The sequence below is a fragment of the Triplophysa dalaica genome, chromosome 3, assembly GCF_015846415.1.
Source record: "Triplophysa dalaica isolate WHDGS20190420 chromosome 3, ASM1584641v1, whole genome shotgun sequence".
In the NCBI taxonomy this organism is placed as follows: domain Eukaryota; kingdom Metazoa; phylum Chordata; class Actinopteri; order Cypriniformes; family Nemacheilidae; genus Triplophysa; species Triplophysa dalaica.
In genome coordinates, this window is record NC_079544.1 from 3,250,449 (window position 1) to 3,267,834 (window position 17,386).

Sequence of the window (17,386 nt, forward strand, 5' to 3'; positions counted from 1 at the left end):
GTATTTACAATGATAAGAAATCGGTGGAGAGGCAAGTCTACAAGCATGTGGGATGCATTTGACACTCATCAGAGAGAAACACCACGCATGTGAAATGTCCAATATGCTGCAGTTTTTCTCTCATGCAGTATGCAGTGCCGCGATGGTCTCAGCAGTGTGAGTCATACGCCAGCTGAGTGGGCTTTATAGAGATTGAACACATACATTGATATACTCCACCGTACTCAGGACTAAACTTCATGCGGCAAGGTGGATCGGCACGATTTCCTGAATTTAGAAAATTACAATGCTGTTAAAAAGCAACTTTCTCTCTCAGCAAAACTCTGCAGATGGATATACGAGAGAAATGTTTTAACCATGATGTGATTGCATAAATTGTATTCTCATCAGTATGGGGGGGTAAATTATAGCACCATTTTTGGGGGGGTTTAAATGAGTTGGTGGGATAGCCAAAAAAAATGAAATAATAATATTTTTTTATTCTATTGAAGTGCATGTTATATCAGTGGTATTGGCGTGTTTTTTGACATTATGTTTAATAGCTGTCTTTAATATAGTTTTTGCTATTACTTTAGTCGTTTTTTTACATGATTAAATAATTATAAATGATATCTCTAAAAAATGTATTCACATGTCAAACTAATAAATGTCATATTTGTTAAAGGGACAGTTCACCCCAAGATGAAGATTCTTTCATCATTTACTCACCCTCATGTTGATCCAAATCTGTATCACTTTTTTGTTCTGATGAACACAGAAAGACATTTTGAAAAATGTTTGTAGACAAACAGTTCTTGGCCACCATTGACTATCAAAGTAGAAAAAATGACAATGGTGGTCAAACTGCCCCAGAACTCTTCGCTTCCCACATTCTTCAAAATATCTTCTTTTGTGTTCAACAGATATTAAAGATTTGGAACAACTTGAGGATGAGTAAATGTTGACCCCATTCTAATTTTTTGGTGAACCGTTCCTTTAAGTTTCTTTTTGTTACACCTTATCGCAATGTAAACTTGCACACATTTGTATAAGTAAACTGTACTGCCAATTAGATCAGGATCTCCGACTGCAACAGAACCAACACAAAAACAGAGGTGAGAAAACAATAGTATCACTATCTTTTATAAAACTCATTGTGTCACTGAAATCTGTCGTATGCTGTTTCTGAGTAGAAGGGGTTTTACGTCAAGCCTATTTTTTCGACTCGCACTGTAAACCCGAACAAGTTGGGAAAACGAAAAAAATTGAGATTACATAAAATCCTTTGAGTTATGATGTTCACAATTTTAAGTGAGCAGAACTATCAAGTTTTCAGTTTGTTGTATGTTAAGACCTTTTAATTTTAATTATTTGGTAAGGTAAGTTTTTAATGTACAGCTTAATATAGGAAAGGTCTTATTTAGACAAAATAAATATTTAAGCAACATCAATATTTAACTAACAACAGACAGTAATATGACACAATATAGCTTTTGCACCTCCCAAAATCTAATCATAAGCACCACTCTTCAAGGTAACCCAAAAACATACAACAAACTCTTCTAAATATCCAAGATAAATGAACATTCATCATTAAAAATGCTTTTTCCTGTCTAAAAACCTATAAAATAACTCTTGATTTCAAAATTAATTTCACGCAAAGCATGCTGGGAACTGAAAATCACTAATTGTCTTGAATTAACTTGTTTAAATTAAGTTAAACTAACTCCAGTTAGAATTAGTTACAGGAACACAAAATATGAAAGTTAGTTAAAAAAGAATATGTAAAATGAAGCACTTAAACTATTTAATTACTTTAAACATTTGGGTTTACAGTGCATATCTCGTACCCTGTTCATTTCAAATAGTGTCTTTGTACGCCGGCCAACAAGGATAACACAATGCCATCTGTATTTACTTAGTGCACAAGCTGAAAGCGTATTAAAGGGGCGCTTTTGCGATGCAATTCATATTTGTACAAGGCAGTCAGATGGTAAAATAAAAATAATATGTTCAAGGCCCTTTTTTGTATTCCAATGGTTTCTTATTTCAAAGGCAGAGTTTACTGAAACGGAATCGGGTTGGTGTTATGATTTCTCGCAGGTATAGGTTCATTTAGTACACAACATCTGGAGGTTAAAGTAAATAGAAGAGTTTGATGGAAAAATGCAAATGTCTCAAGGTTGATCATGAATGATACTTTGAGGTGATTTTTAAGATGTTCGAATGAAAATATTTAATTTGGAAAAGAGTTGTGATGTTCTAGCAAGTAAACAGTTTTTATCATGACACTCTTTTAATCCACACAAACATATTAACACTCACTCTAATTCACCAGACCGGTGTGTCTTTGGACTGTGGGGGAAACAGTAGTCCACGGGCAGGACATACAGGGCTTGAACAATGCCCACTGTGCCAGCGGGCACCCTCTGCCAACAGACACCTCATGCAAATTCCTTCCTGCGAGTGCCAGATTTCCTACCGTCTTAATCACACTCGTGGAAAAATGAGCAGTTCATCTGGAGAAAACGAAAATGGCCACTTCAAAGAGGCTGGAAGTGTCAGAACACAGAGAGGCTGAATGCTGGAGATGATGACGGCTGAGTGCTTGTTGATTTACATAAGCACGTGCGCATGAAATTTCAATGATCTATATTCATTTTTACATTTTGCAAAGCAACGCAGATCAACGAACACCCTATTGACGATGTTCAACCAATGATTGTCTTAAATATTGTCTGTTGTTATTTAAAGGGACAGTTCCACCAAAAATTCTGTCATCTTTTACACACCCTGTTGTCATGTCAAACATGTGTGACTTTCTTTTTTCTGCACAACACAAAAGAAGATATTTTGAAGAACGTCAGTAACCAAACAAAGGCGTCAGTTGCATTGGCTTTGTGTTCATACAAGAGTGAATGGGTACTGCCGTTATTTGGTTACCAACGTTCTTCAAAATATCTTCTTTTGTGTTGTGCAGAAGAAAGTCAGTCGCACAGGTTTGAAATGACATGAGGGTGAATAAACTTTGAAAGAAATTTCATTTTGGGGTGAGTTATCCCTTTCAGAAATAAGTTGACATTTCAAAATATAGTTAATGTTATTAGAACAACACAGCGAGGTGGGTCATAACATTATTAAAGGGTGATTTATTTTGATTCGTTTTTACATTAAAGCATCCTTTTTCTAACCATATTGTTATATAAATCACACTGACATCTATCCGATAACCTGTTGTATATCAGCAATATTTAAAAAATAAAGTATTTTAACAGAGTACTTTAAATTCTTTTCATGAATAAATATAGACTTTAACTTTAGTTGCTACATATGCAAAATCATAACTGACTCTTGACCTCACCGCCATGTTAAAGCCAAACTCTACTTTAACCGTGTGGTTTTGTAGGGATTTAATAAAAGAAAAACAAAGAAAAATAAGCATAATTAACTTTTTCCTTAAAGGCTATTGCGTTTGTCTGAAACCAGATGTAGCGCTCTCTTGATGTAGAATATAAACAGTGAATGAGATGCACTGTAATAGAAACAGACAAGGCCGTATGAATGGAGCAGTGCTTGTTAAGGCCAAGACTGATGGTGCGGGATGAAATCAAGGGTGTCGGAGCCAACTGCTTGTCGCTGGAAATAAGCACGATGAGTTAAATGCTATCTCCAGTTCCTTTGTCATAGTATCTCTCCATCTCGGCCGTATCTCCCAGCGCCTCCGTCTTCCGTCTACATGACGCTGCATTTACCCTTCAGCTTGTCGGCCCTGCTTTGCTTCCCGGAATGCTTGCCGTCGATGTTTAAACTCATGTTCCTCTTCTTCTCTAGGTTGAGCAGCTCCTGGAACAGCTCGGTGACGTTGTGGTTGGTTTTAGCCGAGGTCTCCATGAAAGCACACTTCCAGGTCTTGGCTTGGGCATCTCCATCATCCGTCTTCACCTCCCGTTGAGTCTCGTCGCTCTTGTTGCCCACGAGCATGATGGGGATGTTCTCCATGTTGCCCTTGATAGCGAGGATCTGCTGGTATATGGGCTTTAATTCTTCGAGGGACTGCTTGCTGGTGATGGAGTAGACCAGGATGAAGGCGTGGCCTTTGGAGATGGACAACCGCTGCATGGCGGGAAACTGATGGCTGCCGGTGGTGTCTGTGATTTGTAGAGTGCAGACGCTCTTGTCGCAGCTGATCACCTGCCGGTACGTGTCTTCCACCGTTGGGATGTAGGTGTCCCGGAATGTGCCTTTCACGAAGCGCAGCACCAGCGAGCTCTTCCCCACGCCTCCTGCTCCAAACACCACCACGCGGTAGTCGTTGCTCTGTTCTGGCATCTTGGGCCTTCAGGTGAGCCTCTTACCTTTTAGACCTAAAACACAAAAATGTACGCGGATTACGCTTCTGGTGCACAATCATGTTAAATCTACATTTCATAAATTGTGTCACTGGAATCTTAAAGAAATCGTTTATTAATCGTCCCATAATTTACTCCCCTCATGCTATGTATCACCCGTGTAAACGACTTTTTTTTCTCGGCCGAACATAAATAAAATACTTTTCATTATGTGAAAATGCTGTCATGTTACCTTTTTTAAAAGTAATTAAGTTGATATTTGGATTTAAAAAATGTTTTAAATATAAAAGCATATGGTAAACCAGTGAATCCTTAACTGTGGGTCTTGGCCCCCTGCTGGGCCGTAGCGGTATTGGCTTAAGCTAAATCAAACTGTTTAAATGTTCAATAAAACACTGTGGTACACTACAATATTATTGTAAATGTACGGTAAAAGTAGAGTATATAATTATTATAGTAAACTTTTATGTTATGTTTATTTATAGTATTTATTATATTTTTATTTATAGTTAATACTTTACAGTATACAATAGTAAGTTACACCAACCAACATATACCACTTCGCCAGATGAAAACACTGGTCCAGAAGCACTTCCAGAAGCAAGATGTTTGTAATCTTACATAAATAAAGAAATCATAAAGATTCTGTTGGTTGTTTTTGGTCCAAACGTCTGGTAACTGAAACAGTTCTTCTGGACCAGCATTGAACCAGCACTGTTAACATCATCCGAGGTCTGAGAAACTTTTCTTTTGGTATGTTTTTGGGAGGCCTTATCCCATTATACGCTTGGGAAGCTCTGTGGTAAACAGTTAAAAGTTTGGCTCGCTCCAGAATGATCCTCAAGCCTTGATAAGAGGAGGGATGCTGAAAGAACGGTCACACTGGGGAAGATTTGGACTCCTCAACTTACGCATAGTAGCATTTTCTAATTCACAAATGAATATCAACGGAAATGCCTCGGTTTGCACCACTGGACAAGATAACACCTTTTATAATCCAACATGCCTTAAACACTTAACATGCTCATAATCTATTCATCGGGTATTTATCTCTGTTACTCAAACTGGCACGAAGAGAGACATTTCTGCATCTAGACAAGACTCGAGTGGCTTTTCTGAAGAAAGAGAGATGAGCCTCACGATCCATCATGCCATTATGAAATCCTGTATCCCGTCATAATGTATCTGTGCTTTCCCCTCAGACACTCTCAATCTTCCGCTGCGGTTTACAGCAGTGCATTATTTATTGCCTCGGAGCCAAAACAATCATTTGAAACTCTGCCGAGAACACGATCGTAAAGCATCTGTATCTGTCTGGGAGTGAAACAGATTTTTTGTGTGTGAGACTTTCACTAGGCTCTCATATGTGCTTATACAGTATGATTTTAATCTTTCTATCGCTGAAGTACTTCATCACATTTATTAATGTGCATTAGCGGCTGTTGTTATGCACTTATGTTGTGGCCTTTGTGTGGTCGCGGGTGATGCGTTTCTTTTCATGACATGCTCAACCTCAACAGTTTATTAACCGGAGACACACATCATTCATCAATGTCAGCCATCAACAAACATTGAATTGTGTGTAGATTATGCAAAAGACCAGCAAAGACACAATTTCCAGGCTTCACACGCACTTCAAGCTCAGGAATCAATACCTTCATTTCACACCAGTACGAATGGAGACTACATCATGCTCATCATCCAGAATAAAAAAATTTTTTATCAGGAATGTGAATCAGTTCTACTTGTTTGAAGCTGTTGTGGTTTGTGACGATGTAAAATAAAGCAAATTTGACAGTGAAGTTCTTCAAAAAAGCTAAGAACAACTGCATCCACCCTGTGTTAAATCAAGGCACTTGCACTCTTGGCTTAAAGCGCAGCGACACGCTTGACAGGGTGCAGCGAACCGAACAGCAGTCGACCTCTCATCTCGCCGGAGCCCCTGTGCCTCCCACCCTCTCGCTCACACCCTGCGTGCCGTCGAATCAATCAACAGAGGACCCCCGAGCCTTTGATCAATGCCGGTGTCTGCGGATTTCAGACCTTTGACAGGCCGCTACCCCGTCTCACATGCTTGTGCTCTGTGATTGATGTCGATCTGTGCCGTGCCGTGTTATCTATTTAAGTACCTCGTGGAGGGGCCGGACATCCGCTGAACTTATTAATACTGTTACAATGCCTCACTATTCCAGCCAAACTCTGTTATAGATTAACTTTGGCACGGGCAGAGATTATAATGCATGTCCCTCATTCAAGGTTCTCCAGAGCACTCTCGCAGCAATGTGCTGATGCAGCTGGATTTGGGAATGACCTTGCTTTTAACAGAGTGGATGTGGAATACTGTAAATCACTCGGATATTAGGATTGGAAGGGTAATGTTGGCTCAATGGTATGGGCATTGTGTAACTTCCTTTTAAACAATCACAGTAAATGGAAGAGTGGGCGTCATGCGCTGGTGCTTCTGTTTGCTAACCACACACTCCCGTAGAGTCAGTTTAATGATTCTGGATCCTTAATGGGAGCGTTAGCTCATCTTGTAGTAGGAGAATAATTGTTTGTAACTGTAAACTTTACAAATAGGGCCTTTACAAAACAGAAACAATACCACTTTTTAGTCCTCAATCTTTTAATGTTTTTATTTATGTATTATGAATGTTAAAATGATAAATATTATAAAAATATCAATAAAATTAGGGTGAGTAAATAACGATCATTTTCACTTTTCTTGGGGCTGTGTATCATAAAAAATCCTACAATTCCAGTTGCGGTTCAATTTCTGCCTCATCCTACCATTTGTGTCGATAAAAATAAAGTGTGACTGTAATGTTCTTGAGTAACGCATGTTCATCCATATTCAAGTTTTAGTTTTTTACGTCGTCAAACTTGTTATTAAGAGGACAACACTGAAGTTCAATCCATTAAACTCAATATCATGATGATACTTGATACCACGATAAAAAAGTTCCAACAATTATTATGTTAGGAACAATTGACACAGTCCCATGCCAAATAGTTAAAATAGTAGGGATGCACGATTAATTATCGGCCATATCAGTATGGGCCGATAAATGGTCATCTTTAACGAACTAAGCGAACTAAGCGGCTGATTAGGGCCTCGCCCCCACTGGGGGGCCCCAAGAGCGCATGAAATTACATTATTTTGTGATATATTCAGGACACACATCCATTTTGTCACGCAGGGCTGTACCCACTATTTCTTCTGTGGTGTGTGTTCAAATTTGTGAAATTACTGACTAAATGCAACATATAAGTGAGGTGGCCAATCAAATAAAAGGAGGCGGGAATTACTAGTTACGGAGCCGAGCAGTGACCAATCAAAGAAGACAGAGCTACTGTCACGTCTTCAGCTGTAGTTCAGCAAGGAAAATAAAATTCTACTTAGAGTCCCATAAAGGATACCTTGGTTCTCGGTATCAACCTATAATAATATTTAAGCCGATAAATTATAGCTGATAAATCATGTATCATTTCCTCTGGTTAAACTTAATAAATATATATACAGTACTATCTTTCTGTCGTGATCATTCACTTACTGCTAGCAAAACATTGATGAACGTTGATGAAGGTACAGTATTTATAAATGTGTAAATGATAGGATATTGTTTGAATTACACTGCTTTCTGAATGCTTTCTGTTAGACCTGTTAGAGATGTGACTATAAATTAATATTAATTAATAATTAAATAAAAAGTTGCTCACTTTTTTACTTTTGTTTCAGTCGGGAATTTTATAATAATATTTATATCCGCTATCAGCTTCCAATTTGAAAGAATTATCGGTTATCGGCCACAATTTACATATCGGTGCATCCCTAAAAAATAGTAACTTACTATCTGTTTATTTTGTCAAGTCAGTATGTTCATTCATGACAATTTGAGAAAATTATAATAAAATATAACAATATTTAATAAAAAAGGTTTAACGTTATATCAAACTATACGAGAGATGCAACATGATTTTGAGCTTCCAGAATTGTATCTGAACACAGCCAGTGTGTCTACACATGCAGCACTAATAAAAAAAACAATGTGTTGTTAAAGACGCAGCGTTTCTGACCGGTGTTTGACCTCCTTTACTGGAATAGGGAAGCACACTGTAATTAATATTCATGAAACACTATTAAATGATACGCTCCCAGCCACCGGCCCGCGTGTCACACTATAGAACCACTTTATGATTAAGTGTGCATGGTTCTGGTTTACGAATGTGTAAATTATAGGAACAAAAGCATATTGTTTGAAACAGCGTCTTGTGGTGACGCCCCAGAAAGGGAAAAAACGACTCTCACACACTTTCTCCGGATGTGTTCCATGACTCTGGAACGATCTCCCTCTTGCAACAAGATCAGCGGATTCTGTGGGTGTCTTTAAGACTCGGCTGTAAACACATCTCTTCCTTTAACATCTGACCCCTTAGCACACACTGGAAAACTTTGATGTAATTTTGCCAGTAACTTAATTTAGATTTGATTTCTCTCAATATTTTCCTATTAGTACTGTTTTTAATTTGAGTTTATTTTTACTTTAATCAAAAGTAAAACACTTTGACTTTTGAGAGTACACTGCAAAAATGACATTCTTCCTGAGAATTTTTGTTTCCTAGTAAAAATATTTAAAACTTCATAAATTACGACACATTTACATAAGACATTTAGTGTTGTTAAATGAAAGAAAATATAAGAACTAGGTAAGTTTTTGTTTAAAACAAAATCGTAAATTAAATCTACAGCAAGTTACTGGCAAACCTGCTGCAAAACGACAGCAAAGTTTTACAGTGCGGTCTTCTACTTCTTTTCTACTTCCCTATCCCCCCCAAAAAAATCTTAGCTTCGTATACCGTCATAGGCTGACTGAGACCAGTTTTTAATGCACCTACGCGTTGTTTTTCTGCACAAATCCCTTCTATTGTTTCCCCCCCACGTCGCTTTGGATAAAAGTGTCGTCAAAATGACTAAATGTAAATGAAATTAAAGCAAAAACATAAAAATAAGAACCCGTTCTCCGTGCCTGACTCCATTTCTTATTTCTATATACATGATACAAATCTCCACATCACGCGTAAGTTACACAAGCTTAAAATAGCTTGTGTATCTTTTCAATAGCCACGCTGGCACAGGAGCCCTGGAGTGAATCACTGTATTGTGTTGTGGAGGATGCCCATCAAGCTCTCTCCATTAGCCCTGAGTCTGCTCTAATCTGACCGAGAAGCACATAATATACTGTCTAAAGGGCTGCCTTCTCTTTATCAGTCAAAGCAGCTTTCACTGGTGCCTCCGTGGTCATATCTCCATGGATACCAACATTCTCATGAAGAATAAAGGGCTTTGTGCTCAACACTGACTCCTTCTGTGGGAATCACATGTATGTTCACTTAGTACTATAGATGCTGATAGGGGACGGGGAAGCATCTGCACGCGTACATTAGAGTGCACCGGGGTGAGAAGAGAAGCGTGTGCACACACTTTAGCTTTCTGGACCAATTCATCAAGGCAGTACTCCGGGAAGTCAGATTTGCATAAAAGTGAAGGTTTCTGCATGCATACAATGAAAAAGAAAGGACGTGTGGGATAAAGACGAAGAGAGACGTAATGAGACAAAGGGAGGAAACAGAAAAAAGCTCTAGTCAGAGCTCGATTCGGTTCTGTATTTTGTCATTATCTTTATTTCATGGTGCGAATCAAAGCAAAGTAGATAAGGTTTCCTCAACTTACACTCCCTGAAACTTTTCAACAATGACGGAGTCTGGGAATGAGGCAAAGTTGAACAATGAGTGCATATTGAAAAGAAAGAAGAAAGACTCAAATTGTAAAGTGCGTTTCGAGATAAACAATGCACTGCAATAATGAAGAAATTCGTTCAGAGGTTAAAGCCTGAAAGCAGACCGAAACTTTTATATATTGTGATCCTTTGATTTTCAATCTGAATCCAAAGACACAGAACCTACACACGCCTCAAGTCTCGGTTACATCTCCTGTATATCTACTATAAGAAATCAATGAAAATAAATCAATTCTAATCTGTTTGTATCCTTAAAGTAGATTTGTGCATCTCAGACATTTCTCCTGGGAAAGACATCAGCAATTTCATGTCTCAGAACCAGTTTCAGAATCAACAATGTCTTAAACTGTGCTTATATTTAGTTGCCTTGGAAATATTGGTTCATTCTGCATTCTGAGCAGTTTTTAGATACTGGAAGTTCAAAGTTTTTGCATTCCATTGGACTTGAAACAGTTATTATTAGGACAAAAAGTCCTCAAATGTACACAAGGTAAAGGAAAAAACATCACATCATGTAAATACGTTGTCACAGAATAGAGATTTGTGAATAACTCAACCTTATAATTCCAAGGTGACGAGAAAAAGGTCAAACATAAAGATTCAATATCAACATTTATTTATCAAATTCTACAAAGTACAGGCTTTTCTATGCATTAATAAAGCAATAAGACCCACAGGGCTAAAGTGCTTTTACGTATTTGGCATTTTATTTTATACAAAGCGACTTACATTATATTGTACAACACATTTGATTCTTACTAAGTGCAACCCCCAGGGATCGAACCCAAGAGCTTGGCAATGCTAGAGACATGCTCTAACAACTGAGCTACAGGAAAGCTAATTTGTTTGATAAATAAGTCAGGTTTTTTGCTGCATTAAGAAATTGGAGGCGACCGCCTCCGTCAAACGTCGTGCCGCCTCCGACTCTCTGCAAAATTATGTCGGGTGTCTTCACTAGAAATGCTGCGTGCATTTAACACTGTAATTTGTAACTGCATTTGCGGCATTACGCCACAGTGGAAGCGCTGTTTCGTTATCAGCACACTGAAGCGCTAAAAAGAGTTGCAGAACAAGAGCTAGCTGTGTTCACGGCTGTTTGTTTTGCATCAAAGTCCGTTTCATTTCTTAAATTAAAATGACGTACATCATTGTAATGTCTTAAAATGCGCAGTTGGATCATTGAAACAGAGTATTCTGCCCAGAGCGACTGTGCCAGTATGAATACGCCAGTATGAAGACGGTTAATTCAGTTGGCTGTTGTGGGCTGAAAAGTTAGTTGAAAATGATAAAAGGCCTTATTTGATTATAAAAACAGTTCTGTTTGGTTGAATAAAAGTAATGTTTTATAAAACTTAACAACTGTAATTTTCATCAAATTTTATTAGAACTTTTAATATGTCAAGGTCAATATACTCAAGTCACTTAAAGGTACGGTAGGCCGTGGTGTGTGTGAGTACTTGATCAGGATGGCACCATCTCCGCCTCATTTTGAGCCCGGAAAAACCCTGAAAATGTTTATATATATTGTTATACATTTTATATCGGCTTAGAACGTGGCTCAACCAATCAGAATCAAGGACCAGAACCGACTGTTTTATAATATGGATTATGCCATCCACAATAATGTGCAGCATTGTAGTTTAATGAATGTCAACAACTGCTCGTATAAAACACTCAAAACAAAACCGAGATCTCCATTTAGATTTTCACACTCTATAAAATCCCCCAAGCAATTATTCTCCTGGGAAATGCCCTACCTCCAATAGCACACAATTGTTATTGTCACAGGAATCCCAGGTGTTTTCCAATCCTACAGGTGGACTTCATTTGAATGTTTACATTGGCATTATACAGTGTGTACAGTATCGTCGCTAAAAATTCTGAGAGCAGGGATACAGCCTAAAAATACCCCAGCACCATCTGCCACATCCATGCGCCAAATGTCGTCTGGATCAGCCCAAACTTACTCAATAAGCTGTGAAGAAAAATAATAAAACACTTGATCTAAACAAACACTGGCACTGAACAAATACCTTGTAAAATAAGCAGGTATATTATTTCTATAGCACATTTAAATACAGCAGAGCTGTCCAAAGTGCTTCACAGAGTCAGCTAAACAACAACACTTACCGGACTAGAGCCTCGCTCACACCAAGAGCAGAATGGTAACTATAAAGATCAAGTTTTATGAGTTGAAATTTAGGAGAGTACACACCACAACTAACAAATTGTTGGGCTCAAATTCACAAATACAATCAGATTCCCTGATGTAGGAATTCTTTACAAATACATTTCACTCAAATGTATGTAACTATAGATGTTTGAATATCTCTGTAAATAACAAATTCATAAACAACAACATTTCAATACGTGAATATTTGTCAACAAATCGTCATCGTTGTAGATCCCAGAGCTCGAGTCAAAACAATAACAACAAGAGACACAATTAACGCATAAAACAGCAACACTGCAAACCATCTCATTAACTCAACCCAACAAATGTGACTGCTACAGCCGACTGCTCATCGGATCATCTCTCCGTTGCATTTTACCTTACCATGAGCGTTCTAGTTGAATTGTCTCCCTGCCAACGCTGCACGAAACATCCCTCTGCGTCCAGTCGATGGGTCAAACAGATTGCTCCTCTGTGGGCTGGGCTTAGCGGCTAATCATTGTGCTTTCCCTCGTCTGTCCGGCTGAACGTGCTTCTACTGACCCAATTCAAAGGATTTAACACTCCCAGCATGCATGCACGACACCACAGAGCAAAGCTCCTGATGAAGCCGTACCATATGCACACAGCGTGCATGAATATAGAAAACATTAAGTGAGATCTTTAAAACAGACCACTGGATTCTGTGGTATTATCAGTTCGGTAGAGAATAGGGAAATAGGGAAAATATGTCATGTTTTATTAAAGATAACTGACTTGCACATCGGATGTAGGAACTGTAAAACATTCTGTCATCATGTAATCATCCTTCTGTCATTTCAAACCCGTATGACTTTCTTTCTTCTGCACAAAACAAACGTCAAGATATCTTGAAGAATGAAACAAACAACCTTAGCCCATTGACTTCCACTGTGGGGCATTTCTCATAATATCTTCTTTTGTGTTTCACAGTAGAGAGAGTCATATTCAGCTTTTAAATCATGTGAGGTATACACGACAAAAAAATATATATTTGCGTATGAACTGTGCTGTAATATGAAGTGAACCTTAATTCTAATTCATTTGTACAGAGATGTCTATTAAAGTGAACCAAATAAAAAAAATTATGGATGGTACTCCCCACATAAACGCAATCAATTATCATTACTATTTGCAAATGATTAAGAGTTCGCTGCCGGAGAACTTGAACGTTTTAAGAAACGTGCAAATCCATTGATTTTTTTGCTAGTCCCGATGCGTAGTGCTTTTTCTCCATTAGCTGCTATATGTCTAGTTCATTAATTAGATAATAGCACTGCAACTCTCTAGACAGGAATTTTCACAAGATTTATGGCTGGGGTGGGCTATAAATGCCTAAATTTGGATGCATAATAAAAGCTAATCTAAAATGTCTAAAATCATCAGTTTACCAGAAACAGACCTTTAGCCCTAAAAATAAAACACAAGCTTGCTTCTAAAGAGTCTACGCAGACTTCTAACATAACCGATATCCTGTTTTTCTCTGCAAACACGTGGACCATTAAATAACCTCATTAAATCACACAGGAGGTTGTGCAGACAGTAACATTCGTTTAGCTGCATCTCTCATGCCCCAGAGCCCAGCAAAGCCTCTTGGTACAGAACCAAAAGACAGAACATCTCATCTGACTTCAATCCGGGCCAGAGTGCTCTAAGTGCCACGTTCACTGTAAGCTGTTACAGGACTGTCTCAACCTCAGCCTAGAGTTTTCGGGAACAGCAGCAGGACCAATCTGTCACAGTAGATTTCAGTGAGGGAAGAACTGGCCTGATCCAAAGTAAAGCCACATGGGATAACACCTGACCCCCTTATTACAGCAAGCTTCAAAGTCGGGGAAGTCGAAAAAATGATACTTTGTACTAACTTCATTACATTTTGGACAGTGGTTCCACACAACAGAAATATGTCATCTCTACTCAAATACTTGATTGTATTTGAATGTATGATGAACTAAACTGAACGGAGTAAACTTGAACAAAACATTGTCCAAATAACTTGAATCAAATAAGTTCATCCTACTAAAAGTATTTAGGATGAGATAAAATGTTTCAATTATGTGGAACCACTGTCCATACTTGAATCAATTTATTTTCTGATACAGCTGTTATTTTTAACACACTAAATAAACTAAATAAAGCTCTTATGGGTCCGAGTTAGCCAGAAGTTGGTTTTGTTCAACTCTCGGCATACAACGAGTACTTGCTTTTATTATTAAGGCAACTTAAAATCTAGTTCACAGGTCCTCAAAACAAGCACATGCTCTTCACTTTATCACAGTGTTAACCCCCAGAAAACATGGACATACCAGAAACTCTTTTAAATACAAACATAAAATCGTCATTTTGATAAATGTAAAAAAAGTACAAAAAAAAAAGTATTGCAATTTTTACTCTCCCTGCAAAGCATGAGGGGAAGTGGAAATCCTTTTCCTTGTTTATAACCTAGTTTATAACGCTACTTTAATACAACTAAAATAATATTATTTTGATCTTCTCGATTGAAACATGTTAAATAAAAATGTAAACATTTAGCTAAGCCATTGACTGTTTTTAGTCCGTTTAACACAATGCAATTGTGTTTGAAGATAAAACCTAATACATTGTTGTTAAAACAAAATTAATTGTTTAACTAAATATGGTATTTTTGAGTGTGCATATTGCTTTTTTAGTAATACTACCACATAAGCCTATTTTAAATAAAGAAAAACATGATTCCCCCTTTCTTCGTTCGGCATATGGCATTATTATATTGCCCTACAGCACAACACCATTAGTGATACCAGCCTGCAAATGATTCTCTGCTGCATTAGATTGCATTACGGGCAAAGCCTGCATCATCGCAACAAGGCTGCTAAGCGTCATGCATGGACTCTATATGATGATGTATTATTATACTAATGCACTGGTCGACGTCAGCAGCGGATCTTCTTTCGCAACTTGCCGTTCACGTAGCGCAGCAAAGCACACAATAGCTACTGTAAGTTACTATAACAACACGTTCAGCCTTTTAAAATAAAACCACGTGCACTTTTTTTAAACCGGATATTGCAGTATCATTCCTCACGTAAAGTGACATAAGCGCACATACATTTTCCACGAAGCGCATCCTATGCCCGTCCTGCTTAAGGTGTCGCGCGCGCGCACACGTGCACTGGAAATGTATAGGAAATTATATAGGACTAAAGTCGATACTGTGCGGTGCGATCTTCAACACATCTACAGTATATAGAGGTTGTAAACGTGCATCATATCAATTTAAGCCGGTTGTGTTGGAGGATGATGGACACGCGAGTAAACTATCAGTTCAGCATCACGATATCATACGCAGCCCGTTTCATTCATAAAGAAGCGCAGACTCTCCATTTCTCCGGCGGTGATGCTGTTCACATGCATTTGTGAAGCTGCTCTACGCGTTTAAATCCCCGCTTGGTCCAGAAGCCGATTCCCCGACGCCAATATCATACAGCGAAAATCAGTGCAGTTAACACAACGCGTCCGTGCGTAGGCAACCATAAGTGGTCTAACGGGGAGATGTGCGCCGGTTGTCCCGGCTCGTGGCGCTGTGTGCATTCATAAAAACACACACAAAAGGCGCCAACCCGATTCATTGATTTCATACGTCGGCGCACGATTCGACTCACCTACCTGAACTCGGCGGATCCCGCGTGGCTGATTGATCTGTGACTGACAGCGCGGATGAATGACAGCGAGAGAAGACACGGCGCTAAAGCATTTTAGAGTAATAATGAAGTGGCGATAGATTCCAGTTTCCACTGCAGCTCGCTCTCTTCTCTCACGCGCAAACACACGCGCGCCCTCCTCCTCACAATCTCACTTCCTACAATCTGGAGAGAAAGTGGGAGATTTTAACATATTGCCAACAGGGGGTGGACAACATAAAAGACGCAACCCTTGGGAAAATGGGTGTTTTGGTTTGATTGATTGCCAAATGTATTAGCACAGACATTTGAGCTACAAAGATCTGGTTGAAGTCTCCATAATATCAAAATTAACGTTTTTTGCGTTAATTGATATGTTTGCCTTAAGAAGCACTGTAGACAAGTATCATCGAAGAAATGGACAAATCCACATTTAGTAGATGCGCTTTGCCTCGCCTGAAAAGAACACGAGAAGCAAGCGCAGATAAGGGCAAGTGACTTCCAAAATGTAATACATGATATATGTCTAGCTATGTCATTTAAAAGTAATTGGTGTATTATAATATTGCTGTCTTTGAGTTGTAATGCGTTACACTACTTTTGAGTTACTTTTATCAAAACAACCACAAACGTATGACTACACTGCTGAAAAGAAACCCCCACAGAAATTCTAATGGTTTCCATTTAAACCCCACTGGAAACCATTAGGTTATATTAATACTTTTGTGTGGTATGTTTTGGACATTATTTGAGCATTATTTTATGGTCTCATTAATAGAACCCAACACATACCAGTACAGGGACTTTTGTTTCCATAGGCTACAATGCAGGAATTGATATTTTAGGATTCGAGTGTCTATGTCTGTATCATTTACATTTTGCAGATGCTTTTATCCAAAGCGACGTTGCTTTATCCTATACGTTATACATAGGTATTTGCAATCCCCTGGGATCGAACCCACAACTTGTTAACGCAATGCTCTTACCACTGAGCTACAGGAAAGTATCAAGTACATGGGAATATCCATAGACTACCACCATATATAAAATGTTAATTAAACAACATCTGCGAAACTAATAATAGCTTGACAATATTTTGTTCAAAGCATACAATGCAACTCAACCATATACAATAAAGGGATTTGATTTTGATTGGAGGCGCATTTTATGCTGCAGATGGCGCAATGGTTACTCAAGCGCTACGGTCGGCGTATTCAGATGCATTTAAATACTTGAGTGAACAAAAATGACCCATAACAATCGTTGTCAGAATCGCAAAATTAGACATACAAACGATCATCTGGTGAATTATGGTGGAGACCAATATAATGCAACCTATAGCCTGAGGACATTGTAAAACGCAGAACCTCTTTACTTTACTTTCGCATTGTTTCTGTTGTAGAATCCGTT

General features: G+C 38.4%; 1 protein-coding gene across 2 annotated transcripts; it reads right to left on the reverse strand.

Annotated features, from left to right (window-relative positions):
- Positions 1-1,540: 1,540 nt before the first annotated feature.
- diras1b (DIRAS family, GTP-binding RAS-like 1b) lies at positions 1,541-16,123 on the reverse strand. 2 transcript variants are annotated; one of them, XM_056743974.1, is made up of 2 exons: positions 15,963-16,123; positions 1,541-4,343 (listed from the first exon to the last, which is right to left on the reverse strand). In XM_056743974.1, exon 2 carries the CDS (start codon positions 4,306-4,308, stop codon positions 3,712-3,714), a length of 597 nt encoding a protein of 198 aa, XP_056599952.1. In that variant the 5' UTR covers positions 4,309-4,343; positions 15,963-16,123; the 3' UTR covers positions 1,541-3,711. The 2 variants fall into 2 exon arrangements, with proteins under 2 accessions (XP_056599952.1, XP_056599953.1); XM_056743975.1 differs by lacking the exon at positions 15,963-16,123 and adding an exon at positions 12,684-12,791.
- Positions 16,124-17,386: the final 1,263 nt, after the last annotated feature.